The sequence below is a fragment of the Oryctolagus cuniculus genome, chromosome 12 (genome assembly GCF_051225735.1).
Source record: "Oryctolagus cuniculus isolate XC-2025 breed Fujian yellow rabbit chromosome 12, ASM5122573v1, whole genome shotgun sequence".
Lineage (NCBI taxonomy): Eukaryota > Metazoa > Chordata > Mammalia > Lagomorpha > Leporidae > Oryctolagus > Oryctolagus cuniculus.
Genome location: NC_142878.1, coordinates 66,364,253 through 66,379,650, shown reverse-complemented (window position 1 = coordinate 66,379,650; position 15,398 = coordinate 66,364,253). Strand labels below are relative to the sequence as shown.

The window sequence follows — 15,398 nt, the reverse complement described above, 5'->3', positions numbered from 1 at the left end:
GTTCTTCCAGGTCTCCCACGTGGGTGCAGGAGCCCAGGGACTTAAGCCATCTCTACTGCTTTCCCAGGCCATAGCAGAGAGCTGGATAGGAAGTGGAACAGCCGGGACTAGAACCAGCGCCCATATGGGATGCCAGCACTGCGGGTGGAGGATTAACCTACTGCGCCAAGACACGGCCCCTGGGAGATTGTTGAGGCATTGGGAGTAGCGTAGACAGCTTCTTTGCGCCTCATCCTTAAGGAGCTTCAGGGTTTTGCATATCCTCAGTTATTTGCAATTCTCTGCCAAGCTGCACCTGAGGTTATCTCTGAAGGTGATGGGAAGATGGAGACCCCTGTCTCCCCGTGGAAGGCCAGGGGACCTCCTGCAGGGCAGCCCTGTTACACTGTGTTGCTTCATAGACACTTGCTGAATTTACTCCTTGGTCCTGAGCGGGAGAAGCGGGGAGCACAGGATGGGGAGGACGAAGACAGTCTGATGACAACGTTCTAGACTTCTCTCTGAATGGCAGCATAGCCTGGCAAGACACACAGGAGCTATAGACAGAAGAGGGTTCGGGGCCGGTGCTGTGGCGCAGCGGGTTAACACCCTGGCCTGAAGCACTGAAGCATTGGCATCCCATATGGGCGCTGTTTCTACTCCCGGCTGCTCCACTTCTGATCCGGCTCTCTGCTATGGCCTGGGAAAGCAGTAGAAGATGGCCCAAGTGCTTGGGCCCCTGTACCCACATGGGAGACCTGGAAGAAACTCCTGGCTCTTGGCTTTGGATTGGCGCAGCTCTGGCCGTTGCAGCCATCTGGCAAGTGATGGAAGACCTCTCTGTCTCTACCTCCCTCTGTAACTGTCTTTCAAGTAAATAAAAATAAAACTGAGGGTTCCAATTGAGTGCCATACTTGTTCCCTCGTGAAAGGGAGCTGAGGCTGCTCTGTCACCTAGTGTTCCCAATCCTGCCTTGAGCTGGGGAACTCCCAGACAGCAGCCAGGCAGGTCACAGACAAGGCCTCGGCTTTGAGTCCTGGCGGGAGAGAGAACCAGGTCCACGGCCTTGCTCCACTGCAGAGCCCCGAGCCCCACCAGGCCCTGGAGTTCCGGGGCCACTGAGAGGGGGAGCTGCTCTTGCAAACTCCAGCCCCCCACAGCTCAGGGCTGACTTCCCTGCCTGCTGAGAGTTTGTGAGAAGCTTGAAGCTGTACTGAGAGCGGAAAGGTGACTGTCAACAGGTGGCCCTTGTGGGGGTTTTCAGTGAATGGAAACTAAAGGTTTGGTCCTTTCACCCTTTAAGATGGTGGTATCCTCCCTGCAGCCTGGTGGGCTCTGTTTGCTCCTCCCGGCAGAGGTGGGGACCCATGTCCTCAAGGTCACAGCTTGGCTTCATTCCATCTCTCTTTGGGCACGTGTGTGTATGTATGTGGTGGTGGGTAATAATGCCGGCTCTGACCCTATCTGGGAAGGCTCCGCTTAACAAAGCCTTTGTAGCACTATCCTGGGATGCCACAAGAGGGAGCTGTTGCCTTATTGAAGATGGCCGCCACCTCCTCTGGGGTTTCCCTCCTGGCTTCCCCCAAAGTGCCTCTAGAAGCCTAGCCGTCCTCTGATTTCCCTTCTACCTTCCCCAGGGAGACTCTTGTTGAGAACTTCTGAACTGAAAGTCACCTACTCCCACCCCTAATTCTTTTCCACACAAGTGGATTAAGACCCAGAGAAGTTAAACCACTTACCTAAGGTCACACAGCTTTGGAACTGGCCACAGTGCAGACCCACAGTTTTACATTTTTTTCCTCCTAATCACCACATTTTCCATTCTCTGTTTTTAACTTGGAAAGGTGTGCAGCAGTGATAGCCGTAAATGATGAGTTGAGTTGTTGTCCATTGTTGTTTAGAGTGATTCTCCCATGATTTCTCCCTCCTGGAGTGGCGGAGCCACTGACAGGGCAGGTGGGCAGCAGGGCTCTGGGCCTTGGCTTCTTTGTCTCTTCCAGCTTGGAAGTAGAAATTACGCATGGAAACCCAGTCGTTATGCTTGACGTGGATTCAGGGATTCTCTCTTCCTTGTCTTCTCTTCAGTAATGCGATGCTTAGGTGTTCCAACCCGTGTTGTTTCCAACTTCCGTTCTGCACACAATGTGGATGGGAACTTGACCATTGACACCTACTATGACCAAAACGCAGAGATGCTGCCGACTCAGAAACGAGACAAAATCTGGTAAGGCAGGAAAACTTGTCACCGGTTCTCTGGCTCATGTGGCCCTTTACCTGCTGTGGATGCTCCGAGAATAATCCCCCAGCCCAGGAGGTGGTCCTGACTCACTGGCCCGTTGAATCAAACCCACCCCAGAGACATGGGTCAGGGGGATGACGTTCCGAAGCCATGACCGAATGAACAGCTGTGTGTCCTCCAACTGACCCTAAGGCCTTTCTTCTTACTCTTCCTTCCCTGGGTCTCCCCACTGGTCCCACTCTGTTTCTCCTGCCAGGGCCGGAGCCTGGGTTTGCTGCCTCTGAGTGCCTCTTCTCGTCTCTCCTAGTGTCTCCTCTCCTTGAACTTGTGTGCCATTCTGAGTAGTTTGATGAAATCTTTTTTTAAAAAATACATTTATTTGTTTGTTTATTTGAAAGGTGGAGTTACAGAGAGGAGAGACAGAGAGGCAAAGGAAGGCAGAGGCCTTCCATCTGCTGGTTCACTTCTCAGGGGTTGGACCAGGCAGAAGCCATGAGCCTGGAATTCCATCTGGGGCTCCCACGTGGGTGGCAGGGGCCCAGTACTTAGGCCATCTTCCATTGCCTTTCCAGGCACATTGGCAGGGAGCTGGATTGGAAGTGAAGCAGATGGGACTCAAACCAGTGCCCATATGCACAGCATTTCAGGCTGTGGCTTAACCTACCTCATCACAATACCAGCCCCAGAATAAAGAAATCTTGGACCGTCCTACCTGTCCTACCCAGGAAGTGAATCAACCTTTTGTCCAGCGTATCCACACTTTATATGCTGCCCACCCATTAATCACTTAGTTGCCTTTCTGATTATCAGATCGACTAGCAGTACTGGGTACTTGTGCTCAACTAGCTTTTATGTTACTTTAAAAAAATTCTTAAAAATTACTTGTTTTTCATTTTTAACTTGCAAGACAGAGTGACACAGAGAGAGAGACACACAGAGATCCCCCAACTGCTAGTTCACTTCCCAAGTGCCTGTAACAGCTGGGACTGGGCCAGGCTGAAGCCAGTAGCCAGGATCTCCATCCAGGTCTTGCATGTGGGTGGCAGAGATCCAAGTACTTGATCCATCATCTGCTTCCTCCCAGGATGCATTAGCAGGAAGCTGAATCAGAAGTGGTGTAGCCAGGACTCAAACCAGACACTCTGATATGGCGTCCCAAGTGGTGACTTAATCTCTGTGCCAAATGCCTGCCTATGTTTGCTAAGAGTAGTAATGCTGGCAATTCAGATATGCAGACAGAAGCCAGTAAGTGCTCCCTTTAACTGAAAAGGTGAAGTACAGTAAGATACAGTATTCTGAAGGCAGACCATATTCACATAACTTTCATTACAGTATATTGTTATGGTCATTTTATTATTGTTTTTAATCTGCTCTAAGTTATAAATTAAACATTATCATCATTACATGTACACAGCATATACAAGGTTCAATACTAACCACGGTTTCAGGCATCCCCTAGGAGTCTTGGAACATATCTTCCACAGACATAGGGGGACTACTGTATACACGCCCACATCTAGATTGAAGAAAAGCAAATGGGACAAACTATTAACCATAGATGAAGTGGATCTATGGGTGTTCTCTGTAGTACTCTTTTGGCTTTACTGTAGGCTCGAAATTACTTCCAAACAAAGAGTAAAACAAGAAGCAGTGCTCTAACGCACTCAGTGTAGTGTGTGGTGCTGGGTAAAGCTCGGGTGTAAGGTCTTATCCCTTTACTCTCTCCTGCAGGAATTTCCATGTCTGGAACGAATGCTGGATGATCCGGAAAGACCTCCCACCCGGATACAATGGGTGGCAGGTGGTGGACCCCACCCCCCAGCAAACCAGCAGTGGTGTGTGAGGACCAGGGTGGAAGGGTCTGGGGTCCGTGGGGAGGCTGAGGACAGTGGCCATCCATGTGAGCAGGCAGAGGCAGCTTCCGGCAGGGAAGCTCACTTCGCCTTGACCATGGGGGTCACCTGGGTGAGTCACTCTCTCCACTATCCAGTGGCAGAGGTAATGACACTAACTGCCCCCTCCCGGGGCAGCTGCGAGGGTCAGATGAATTAATGGGATGGGAGGGCCTCCTGTGGGTGAGCTATTAGAGCCACTGCCTGTCCCATCTCCGCACCTCCCGCCCCCATGGCCAGCCGCCCCTGGCCCACCTGTCAGCAGCCTTGTTCCTCCACGTGTGCTGCATCCACAGGGCTGTTCTGCTGTGGCCCTGCCTCTGTGAAGGCCATCAGGGAAGGGGAGGTGCACCTGGCCTACGACACCCCTTTTGTGTTCGCCGAGGTGAACGCTGATGAAGTGGTGTGGCTGTCCAGGGATGGCCAGGCCCAGGAAGTGCTGGCCCACGATAGCCGCTCCATCGGGAAGGAGATCAGCACCAAGGCGGTCGGCTCAGACCAGCGCCAGGACATCACCAGCTCCTACAAGTACCCAGAAGGTCGTCCTGGCCCGGGGGGCTTTGGGAAAGGGACGAAGGTGGCCTCCTTTGTGCTGCCCCACCCCCATCTAGAATGGCTCCAGGTTAAAACCATCACTGCCTCATCACCTTGTGTGGGAGATGCCCAGGGTGCCTTCCTGGACTCAGTGGATAAAAATAGGGTGCCTGGCTAAAATTTAATTTGAAAGAAATTCAGAGACACTGACACTTTACTAGTAAAACTTTCTCCCAGATACTGCAAGTGACATCCCTGTAGTAAAATGTGTTTTTGGTTGAACTGAAATTCAAAGTCAACTGGGTGTGATTTCCAGTGTCACTGTGTGCCAAATACTGCACACAACACGCTGCACTAAAACGTGGTGTGTTCTCTCTCTGAAATTCAAACCCAGCGGGATGCCCTATGTTGTATCTGGTGACCATATCCCAGGGTCACACTGCAGTTTCCCAAGTCCCAGAGGGAGAGGTGGCAGCAAGGGGGGAGGTGGATCTGCGAGAGAGAGAGAGAGACAGGGCCCTGGACCTGTGAAAGCAGCGGCATCTCCTGGGAGGAAGCTTCAAGGGGAGCCAGGCTGCCTGCGTGCTACACGCAGCTCTGCTGAGTTCTGGCTGTGTGAGTCCAGACGTGCTCTTCCCATCCCTGTGCCTCCTCTTCTGCATCTGTGAAATGGGATTACAGCTCCTCTGAGGGCTGTGGGGAGGGGTGAATGAGTTAAAACACAGAACACACTGGGAACAGGAGTGAGGGTGCTGGGGGTGGGAAGTCTCAGGCTATGAGGATGATGGTCGTGATGGAGGTGGCACTCGTGACAACTCCCTCTGCTCGGCTTTTTGAGCAAACCCATGAATGAGGCAAGCAGATGTCGCTGAGCGATTCGGGGACTCAGACAGACTGAGGGTTTGAAGTCACCTTGAGGGGCCCCCATTTTCCAGGGAAGCTCCCTGGCCCGCCCTTTCCTCCCAACTGACACCTGTCCTGTGTCTGCTGTGCCAGGATCTCCAGAGGAGCGCTCCGTGTTCATGAAGGCTTCCCAGAAAATGCTGGGGCCCAACAGGGCCTCTTCGCCGCTCCTGGATCTCCTGGGGTCCAGGGGCTCTGAGGACCAGCCGGCGCGGCTGCGGCTTCACCTGTCCAGGACGCCCGTGTGGGGCCAGGACTTGCTGCTGATGCTGCATGCCCAGAGGGTGCCAGACACAGCCCACGGCCGGGGTCCCATGGGATTGGTGGTACGGTTCTGTGCACAGACCCTGCTGCACGCAGGCGGCACCTGGGGGCCCCTCTGGAGGCAAACAGTGCACCTGAACCTGGACTTTGGGAAGGGTGAGTATGCGGCAGGCCTGAGAAGGCGCCTGCAACAAGGGATCCTTGGGGTGGTGAACAAAGGTGGGCGGTCACACAGACAGCAGTGCCCGGCAGTGAAGCTGGCGCTGGAGGGTGGTTTGAATGGCAGCTGCTGTGACTCTGCAGCCATCCCATCAGGTGAATCACTGCTCTGTGGCCAGTTTGTCATGGTTCAGGGTAAGCATACTTTCTCTCTCTCTCTCTCTCTCTCTCTCTCTCTCTCTGTCTCTCCCTCTCTGTCTCTCTCTCTCTCACAAACACACACACACATAGATTCATATTTAATGTCTCTTAAAAAAAACACCTTCCCCCTTCTCCATTCCCCCTCGCCCCCTTCCCCCTCTGGTTCTCTGGATCAGCATGGTTTCTGCTGTGTTTAGAGATCTGGTGGCCACTCCTGCTGCCCTACAGCACTTATAGAAACAAGCTGACGGATGAGAAGCTGATCCGCGTGTCGGGCATCGCTGAGGTTGAGAAGACAGGGAGATCCATCCTGGTCCTGAAGGACATCTCTCTGGAGCCTCCCCACTTGTCGATCGAGGTAAGGCGGCAGATGGGGGCTGGGGTGCTCTCTGACTCGCCCCCCCTGGGGGGGGACTGGGGGTGTGGCAGCCAACAAGGCACTGTCCCTGCCTGGGATAGCAACCCAGTGATGAAAGCACAGCGGTGGCTGCTCTCTCGTGTGCTGTACAGAGTGCAGGGTGGGGCATGAAGGCTTCTTGGAGGAGGTGACACCTGGCAGGAGATGCACAGGAAGGCATGTTAAGTAAGGAAAGAGCTTTGCAGAGGCAAAGAGACCAGAAAGGCAGTGAGCAGGAGACGATGTAGATTTGAGAGAGACCACAAGGGCAGGTCCAAAAGGTGACTGCGGATATGACAGAGGGCACAAAGAGGAGGGCTGCGTGAAAAGTGAAATTTTGAGCTCAGATGCTGGAGTCGCTGGTGGGGGCATTACACGAGGGGAGAGGTGCAGGTGAAGGGAGGGAGGAGGAGGAGGCTGGAGTGCGCCCCATCTCCTGTTACCAGCATTTTCCTTCCCTGAAGCCTCCTCTAACTCTGAAAGACTGCCTACTGCCGAGATCACACATGGCTGTGCACCTGGTGGCCCCGGCATCAGCATGCCCCTTCCCCACCCAGAATGAGCATCAGTGGCTCTGGGTCATAAATCAGCAACCTCAGCCCATGCTTTGGCCCTGGGTACACTGCCGTGGCATGGGGCCAGCTGGGCAGCCTCCACGGTGGGGCAAAGGTAGGCAGAATGGCAGGTGCAGGTGCAGCCCCCTGCCTGTTCACTCACCAGAACAAAGCTCTGGCTGCAACAGGATCCTGATGTACACAGCAGGTGCCAGAGAGGCCATTCCCTGGGGACTTGTGTAACTACTGGATTCCAGGGCTATTTCAACTGGTTTTCCTTTGACACTCTCATGAAGATCCATGGTCCTGGGTTCTTTTGTTTGAACTCCAGATACGATTCGGTGTATTTCTTCCTTCTCCTTGACTCTCTGGCCAACCAGAACATGCCCATTGTGTGACATGGGTTGTCAGAGCCTCTTTCAGACCAACCCGTGTGTACCGATGTCCACTGTTTGGCTGGCACTGAGCCGCACACAGGGGCTCCAGCAAGGAGTGGGACAGAATCCCTGCCTCCCACTCACGGCCAAGGCTGTGCTGCCCTGTGACGCAGCCCTCATAAGTGATGCGCTGAATACACCCGGACAAGCTCTAGAGAGTGTCCTGCTCGGGTATAGGAAGACACAGTTGCATGGGGGAGAGATGCTAGACTGGAGGAACACATCCTGGCCGCCCTGTGCTCTCACTGGTGGAGCAACAGGCTGGAGTGACATTGGTGGCCCAGGGAGCACCCTCGACATCATTTCCTTCAGCCACACCTGCATCAGACACTGCTCATCAGTCACGACGCTCTGACTGACTCTGTCCTCGGATCCTACTTAACACGGGATTCTTGCTAACTGGATGGGGCTGGCACTACAGCTGAAATGCCGGTGTGCACATTAATCTCAAAGATGCAGCTCAATGCATCTTAGCTCCAAGCAGCAGTCCCTGGTGGTCACTGGAGGAAGGGGAGACCACCGAGTTGGTGAGATCAGGTGCCCATGATACCTGTCTTCCTCCCCCAACAGGTGTCTGGAAGGGCGGAGGTGGGCAAGGCGCTCAGAGTCCACATCACCCTCACCAACACCCTCACGGTGTCTCTGAGGAACTGCACGATGGTGCTGGAGGGCAGTGGCCTCATCAGTGGGCAGCTGTCAGATGAGTAAGTGACTCTGCCCAGGCGCCTGTCCCGTGCCCTGGTCCTCGGGCCTCCTGCGTCTCCCGGCTCCTGCCTACTCGCCTTCACTCAGCTGGGCTTGGTGATGTTGGGGAGTGGGAGGTCCTCACCCAGCCGGAAGGGGAATCTGATCCTAAACTCAAGGCGCTCACAGATGCTTTCTGACTCCCAGCCTTGGGACGCTGGAGGCGGGACACACCATGCAGATTCAAGTGGACCTGTACCCCGTCAGGGCGGGGCCCCGCCAGCTGCAAGTCCTCATCAGCAGCGACGAACTCAAGGAGATCAAGGGCTACAAGGACATTTTTGTCACTGCAGCGAGAGTTTCCTGAGTCCTGCCCTTCCCTCTTCTTGGCCTCCCGGTTCCCAAGCCTTCCTGGAGCCCTCCCCAGCCTCCCAGCCTCCCAGCCCCACCTTGCTCCCTGCTACTCCTGGCTGTGTTATCTTCACTACAGCTGGGTCCTCTGCCCGGCCTGCCTGGGGGATGGGTGGTGGTGGTGGTGAATGCAACTCCGTTAGGACCTCTGTGCACCTTGTCAAGGGGCAGGGACGTCTCATTCATCGCAGGACTCTAACAAGCGGCTCCGTGCCACCAGCTGGTGCTCTTGGCCTGGCTGCCAGCAGTGTGGCTGGGCCCTCGCTGCTCCTCCTACCCTCTCTCTCCTCTCCACCCGGGGTTTCATCCATAAAATAAGCCCAGCATGATTACCTGTGGAGCGGCCCCTCTGGAGCTAATCTCCCAGGTCTCTGTGCTGCAGGGGTCTTAGCAAGGGCCATGACTGTGACTGCAGCACCCCCTAGGCCACTGACCAAAGCTGCCCAGCCTGCTTTCTTTGCTGGTGGCCCACTAGCCTTCCGGAAGGGTGAGGCAGCTGCCTTCCCACGGGCAGTCATTCAGCAAACACTGGCTGTGGCAGGCGTGCGGCAGGCCCCCCACCCCACCGCATGATGACCTGGCTGGCTCCCTCCAGCCACAGGCCCTGGCCTTTGCCAGCCCCAGCCTGCTGCTCTGCCCCCCTCACCCCAACCTCGCAGCCTCTCCTCCTTGGTGTCCCCTGTTTCTGTTATTTTAGGGACAAAGGGAACCATTCTTTTGTATAGCCCTCCTCCCCAGTGGTTATCGAAACCATTCATGCTCATTCCAGACAATTTGGAAAGACAGCGAAGTGAAAAGAAACTAAGAGAAAAACCACCGACAGCACTGCTCCTCCGGAGGAAATCCCTGCCGATAGTGCCGAAGCGGCATTCTGGGCCTCCCCTCCCACTGTGTGTGCACGAGCATTTTAAGTCACCACTGCGGGTGTTTGGTGCCACTGTTAAACTGCTTGGGACACCTGCATCCCATACCTGAGAGCCTGGGTTCCAGCCCCTGCTCCACTCCTGATTCCAGCTTCCTGCAAACGTGCGCCCTGCGAGGCAGCAGGCGATGGCTCAAACAGCCAGGCTCCTGCCACCTGTGTGGGAGACCCAGCTTGAGTTCTGTGCTCCTGGCTTTGGCTTGGTTCAGCTGTTGCGGGCATTTGGGGAGTGAACCAGACGATGGAAAACATCTCTGTCTCTATCTCTCTTTCAAAAAAAAAAGTTGAAAATAAATATATAAGTTTTTAAGTCATAAACTTGTTGATGCATCCTGATCACAGATAATAAGAAACCCAGAACCACAGAAAAGGGCAGCAGCTCCCTGTAGGTTTTGAGGCATCGGCCTTTGCCCTTGCCCGCTCCGCACTGGCTCCGTGGCTCTGAAGTTTGTTTGGCTCCTCTTGCCGTCCCTCACCTCCCCTTCTTCCTGCTCCTCCTCTCCCTCCTATTTTTTTTTTTTTTTATTTGTCTGCTCGCCTTGCGTCCTCCCCTCCTTCTATTTCCTCTCTCTGGGCAGCCCCTCTAGGCTGCACCTCCCCCTGGCGGGTCCTCACTCAGTTGCTGGGGGCAGAAACAGCCGGAGCTCACACGCCCTCACTCCGCCGTGTGTGCCAGCCGCGCCTGTTTCCTTGAAATGCCATCGGCCATTTCTGTGGAGCTCTGTCACTGCCCTGTCCTGGCTGTGTTTCAGGTGGCTCCCGCCCTTGAGACAGGGTCACCTGTGCTGGACCCTGCAGGGGCGTGGCATCTGCTCGTGTGCTGAGTGCCAGGCCCATCTCTGGTTGGTCACTGCCCTCCTGTCCTGCCGGAAGGGCACAGTGGGCAGACTTCGCACTGGGTCCCTGAGGAGGCCGGGGCATGGATATTGCCACCTCTACCTCCCCCATGCCCCTTTCAAATGATTTCCCTGTCCCCACCTCACAACTGGCTTCAGAAGTCACAGTCTGCAGCATTTTCTTCTGCTTCCCATTTTTCACTTGGCCATGCCTGTCTGGCTTTGTGTCCCCATCTCGGTCGGAGGAGCTAGATCATTTAAAAACTGTCTTCCAGCTGACATCCCCCGGGGCTCAGAATGCTAAGGTTCAACCCCACCTTCGTCGCACCTCTGCTTTTAGGTCCTGAGCCACCCTCTCCCCTCACAACCACCCAGTGAGGCTGACACACCTGGGCAGGTGGTGGCCCTCATGGACAAACTGGGGCAGAGGGGTCAGCCTGCGAAGTGAGGGGTGACATCAGCCAGGCCACGCCTGTGGCTTCTGACTTGGCAAAGGCCGTCATGCTCATATTTTGAGGGGTTGGTAGTTTTGGGGGTCCCACGATGTCCAGCATCAATGTGGGATATATGGCAAAGAGCTCTGACTCGTTCCTGGCGTGACCCTGCTTCCCCCACCCCAGTGTAAATTGACAGGTGCGGTGCCCGCCCTACCTTCCCTCGCAGGGCCTCTGGTGTGACTCCCTGCGGCTGGGAGTGGGCAGGGGGTGCCAACAGCAAGATCCACTTGGATCTGTCATTTCCAGGTTCCCTTTGCTGCCATCCATGGAGACCCCTCTCCCCCACCGCCTCTCAGATCCAGGCACCAGGGCGTCAAGAGCCTGACTGACTGCACACAAGGAAAGTGGGATGGCCAAGGGCAGACCAGAAACTCGGGGCAGGGGCAGAACTGGCCCCCAAGTCTCTCTGGGTGTTAGAAAGGCTGCCTGGCCCATGGGGCTGGCACGCACCTCCACGTCTCTGCTCCAGCACCCCTCCCCTGAGGCTCAGCCCTGCTTCCGTGCAGACAGGAAGGTGCCTGCCAGCTGGGCTCACCTTCCCGACGCTCCTTTGCCTCCTCGCCCAGGACCACGCTGCTCTGATCTGAGCTGTCTCCCCTCAGCACGCCCACCCCACATCCTCTGACTAATGCTCCGCAGGAACCTGTAAATCACCTCATTAGGCCCAGGGCCCAGAGCTTATTCAGCCCCAAGGGGCCGGGCCGAGCCCCTGGCGCAGGTTTTCCTAGCCCCATGAATGGGCATCATGCCCCAGCGGCGCTCCCACCTCCTCTCCCCTTCCCAGGACTGCCCGGGCGGGCGAGTCTTCTCCCAGCCCTGCCTGGCTGTATGAGGGCCTTTGGGGAGGTCCAGGCCCTGTGAGGACTTCTGCCCCAGGTGCAGGGGGCTGGTGTGGGGGACTGGCAGAGCTGCCCAGTGTGCGGTCCACTCAAGGCACTTTGTCTCAAGTGGCTTCCTGGGGGCTCTGCGATCCCAGCACCTTTCCCCAGCTCCTCTGGGCTGTCCCCAGGGACACCATGAAATAGCAATGGCCTGATGGCCTATGGGCACCTTCCCCCTCCCATGCTGCCTGTCCTGGCTACAGTTACCAGGCTGGACCAGGCTAATAGCCTGGAATGCCATGTGGGCAGTCACATGGGCTGCAGGTGGCCAAGCACCTGGCCCTCTCAGGCACCTCAGCAGGTAGCTGCATCTGAAGCAGGGTAGCCAGGACAGGAACAGGCACTCTAATATGGGATGCTGGCAGCACAAGTTAGCAGGCCAACCTGCTGTAGTACAATGCCCACCCTCCTGGATCATCTTTAAATTCATTTAAATTCATTCATTCCATCAGACAACAAACAGGAATTGGAAACCCAACCATGTTTCAGATACTGCGCTGAGCACTTGGGAAGCACCCAGTCCCTGGAGTCTGACTGCCTGCCTTTAAAAGCTGGTGCCACTGGTTCTTTATGAGTGAACTTGGGAAAACTACTTAATGTCTTTAAGCCTTGACTCCCTCATCTGTGATAGGAACAATAGCAGTGCCTAACTCACAGGGATGTTTTCAGATTAAGTTGGATAATGTGCATAAAGAACTTAGCTTAAAAGCTACCACTAGTTTTTTCAGTGGTTTTACTACTAATAGCCACTCTCATTGTTATGCATGGGAGCTACTATTAATAAGACACAGTCTGTGCCCTCAGGGGCCCCAGGGCCCAGCTGGAGTAGGAGTTGGCTAACAGGGAACACAGACAAAGAACCCCTAAACTGCTGGTGTGGTGGAGGGACGGGGCAGAGACTTGCCAGAGGGTGATACTGCAGCCCAAGTGAGGAAGTGGGAGGAGAAGGATTCCGAAAGAGACCAACACTCGGGAGAGAGCAGAGGTCTCCACCCGGGAACTGAAGGGGTTTGGCCCAGCTGGGACTCCAAGCGGGGAGGAAAGGGACCACAGGACTTTGAGGGTGATGTTGAGAAGTCTGGCGCCCCAGCTGGGTCTTAAGCAGGGGAGCAACTTGGTCAAACTGTACTTCAGGAAAATTGCTGTGATCCCTTTGGGGGAAAGAATGGTGGAAGGCTCGGTGGGAGCTGCTGAGCAGCACAGTGAGGGCTTCGGCAGGGCAGGGCCTCAGACGCAGAGCGGAGGCACCAGCTTTAAACAGGAGCTAGACTGGGCTGCGGGTTAAAGGAGGCGAGGAAGCCCGAACGGCACCCGGGTTCTCCAGGAGTGATTGTGTGGGCGGAGTCCTCACCCACTAGGGCCAGCAGGGCAGGGGAAGGACAGGGAGAGGAGAGCAGGTCCGTCTGGGCACATGAGGAGTGAAGAGTCTGAGGGTCATCATGGAGGGGTCCAGCAGGTGGAGCCTGCAGCCCACAGTTCTGGGAGGTCACAGCGACACCTGGAATGAGTGGACAGCCCAGGACAAATCCTAGGCCAGCACCAGCAGGATGGGGGAACAACCTGTGCAAGGGACTGAATGGAGAGGCCAGGGAGGTGGGAGGACCACCGAGAGAAGTCACCTCACCCAGAGGGAGGGGGCTCCTGCAAGGTGCGAAGAGGAAAGAGCGCCTGGGGCCTCAGGTCAGAGAGGGTGGGGGCAATCAGGGAAGTTCCAGGAACAGAAAGCCAGTCCTGTGGGCCACGGGGAGGCACAGCAGCAGACGGGACTTGGCTAAGAGGTGGGGAGAAAGGGCAGGAGCTGGAGTTGAGGTTGGTGTGGGGGTAGGGGTAGGAAAGCAATGAATTGTGTGCTTTTGTGTATGGTGTACACTCTCAAGAGCTGCCTGGGGACAAGGAGAGGTGAAAATGCAGGAAGGAGGCAGGCATTTGGTGCAGTGGTTAATATGCCACCACCATCAGAGTGCCTGGTTCGAGTCCTGGCTCTGCTCCCATTCCAGCTTCCTGCTAATGAGCACCCTGGGAAGCAGCAGGTGATGATGGCTCTAGTACTTGGGTCCCTGCCACCCACATGGGAAAGCCAGGTTGAGTTCCAAACTCCTGGCTGCATCCTGCCCCATTCCCCACTGTTGCAGGCATCTGGGAAGAGAACCAGTGCACAGAATATTGATCTTTCTCCCTTTCAAATAATGTGAAAATAAATTTTTAAAAAACACTGGAGGGAGGATAAAGCTAGTGATGAAGTTCACCTAGAAAGCAGGGGTGTGTGTGGGGGTGGGGTGTGCAGAGGTGTCCCAGAGTAGGGAAGGCAGGGTGAGAGTAGGGGTCCCATCCCTCCTAATGGCTGCATGCAGAGCTCTTCTCCCCCTTCCCTGTCCCTTCCCCCATGTGCTTTGTCCACAGGGCAAGGGTTTGTACTTTTCTTATTGGGGTCAGGGACCATGCTCACTGGCATTCTCACTGTCTCACTTCATTTTCAAAATTCCTCCATCAGTCGTCTCCCACTACTTTTATTTGAGATTATCCTTGGATATGGAGAGTCTCAGGCCAGACAGTGCCACTGCCAAAAACACAGTCACATGGGGCTGGCGCTGTGGCATAGCAGGTAAAGCTGCCACCTCAAGTGCCGACATCCCATATGGATGCTGGTTCAAGTCCTGGCCGCTCCACTTCTGATGCAGCTCTCTGCTATGGCCTGGGAAAACAGTAGAAGATGGCCCAAGTGCACCCGTATGGGAGACCTGGAGGAAGCTCCTGGCTCTCCTGGCTTCAGATTGGTGCAGCTCGGGGGTTTGCGGCCAGTTGGGGGGTGAACCAGCAGATGGAAGATCTCCCTCTCTCTATGCCTCTCCTTCTCTTTCTGTGTAATTCTGACTTTCAAGTAAATAAATAAATCTTTTAAAAACACACACACACAATAAAAATCACACTCATGGCGATCCAGAGTGGGCTCTCTTTGCATTGAGTGTCCAGAAAGTAACTCTTCAGGCTAAAACAGAGGGGTCAGGCTAAAACAGAGAGAGCAGGGATCTGGGCTCATGGAGTGTCTTAGACGTGAGCAGCAGTCTTGGGATCCTGATCCTCTTTCTCACCAAGACACAGCCCCCCTCCAACCCTTGGAGACCCCGTCAGCTCACCTCTCGGCCCACAACACAGCACCTGCCAGGGAATCCTCATTGCCCAAGAGCTATCAAAGGCCCACATGGCACAAGGCCCTGTTGCTTCCTCGGGCTCCACACCTCCTCTCAGCTGAGCAACACTGCCAAGAAAAACCAGAGGGTAAGTGAGGGAACCAGTTGTGACCTGCCCGGCGAGCAGGTGCCAGTGCATCAGCTGGACCCCGCCTTCAGTGTCTCCTGGAGTCTCGAAGATGGAAAGGGAGGCAAACACTCTGGGACCAGTTTCCTGAAGCTCCAGTTCATCCAGCTGTCCTGTGAGGAGCAGCCCTGGAACCAGAGGCAGCCACCATGGCGCAAGGTAGGGAAGGTACTTGGGGCCGCTGAGTACAGGACAGAGAGAGATTGCGGGAAGTCAAGGGAGGGAAAGTGGATTCAGAGGAAGGAAGAAGGACATTCAGCATTGGGGCAGCAAGAGTAGGAACCACAGAATC

General features: G+C 55.3%; 2 protein-coding genes across 2 annotated transcripts in view; both read left to right on the top strand.

The window, feature by feature from the left end:
• TGM7 (transglutaminase 7) overlaps positions 1-9,895 on the top strand; it is a 35,083-nt gene extending 25,188 nt beyond the window's left edge. The window contains exons 7-13 of the mRNA XM_089310176.1: positions 2,066-2,204; positions 3,951-4,054; positions 4,408-4,650; positions 5,642-5,968; positions 6,370-6,530; positions 8,131-8,264; positions 8,452-9,895. Coding sequence (XP_089166302.1) covers positions 2,066-2,204; positions 3,951-4,054; positions 4,408-4,650; positions 5,642-5,968; positions 6,370-6,530; positions 8,131-8,264; positions 8,452-8,611 — 1,268 coding nt within the window. The 3' untranslated portion in view covers positions 8,612-9,895. The remainder of the gene's footprint in view (positions 1-2,065; positions 2,205-3,950; positions 4,055-4,407; positions 4,651-5,641; positions 5,969-6,369; positions 6,531-8,130; positions 8,265-8,451) is intronic.
• Positions 9,896-15,086: 5,191 nt separating this feature from the next.
• Positions 15,087-15,398, top strand: part of TGM5 (transglutaminase 5) — a 35,505-nt gene continuing 35,193 nt past the window's right edge. Inside the window, exon 1 of the mRNA XM_008269112.5 lies at positions 15,087-15,265. Within this exon, the coding sequence (XP_008267334.2) occupies positions 15,256-15,265 (10 nt within the window). The 5' untranslated portion in view covers positions 15,087-15,255. The remainder of the gene's footprint in view (positions 15,266-15,398) is intronic.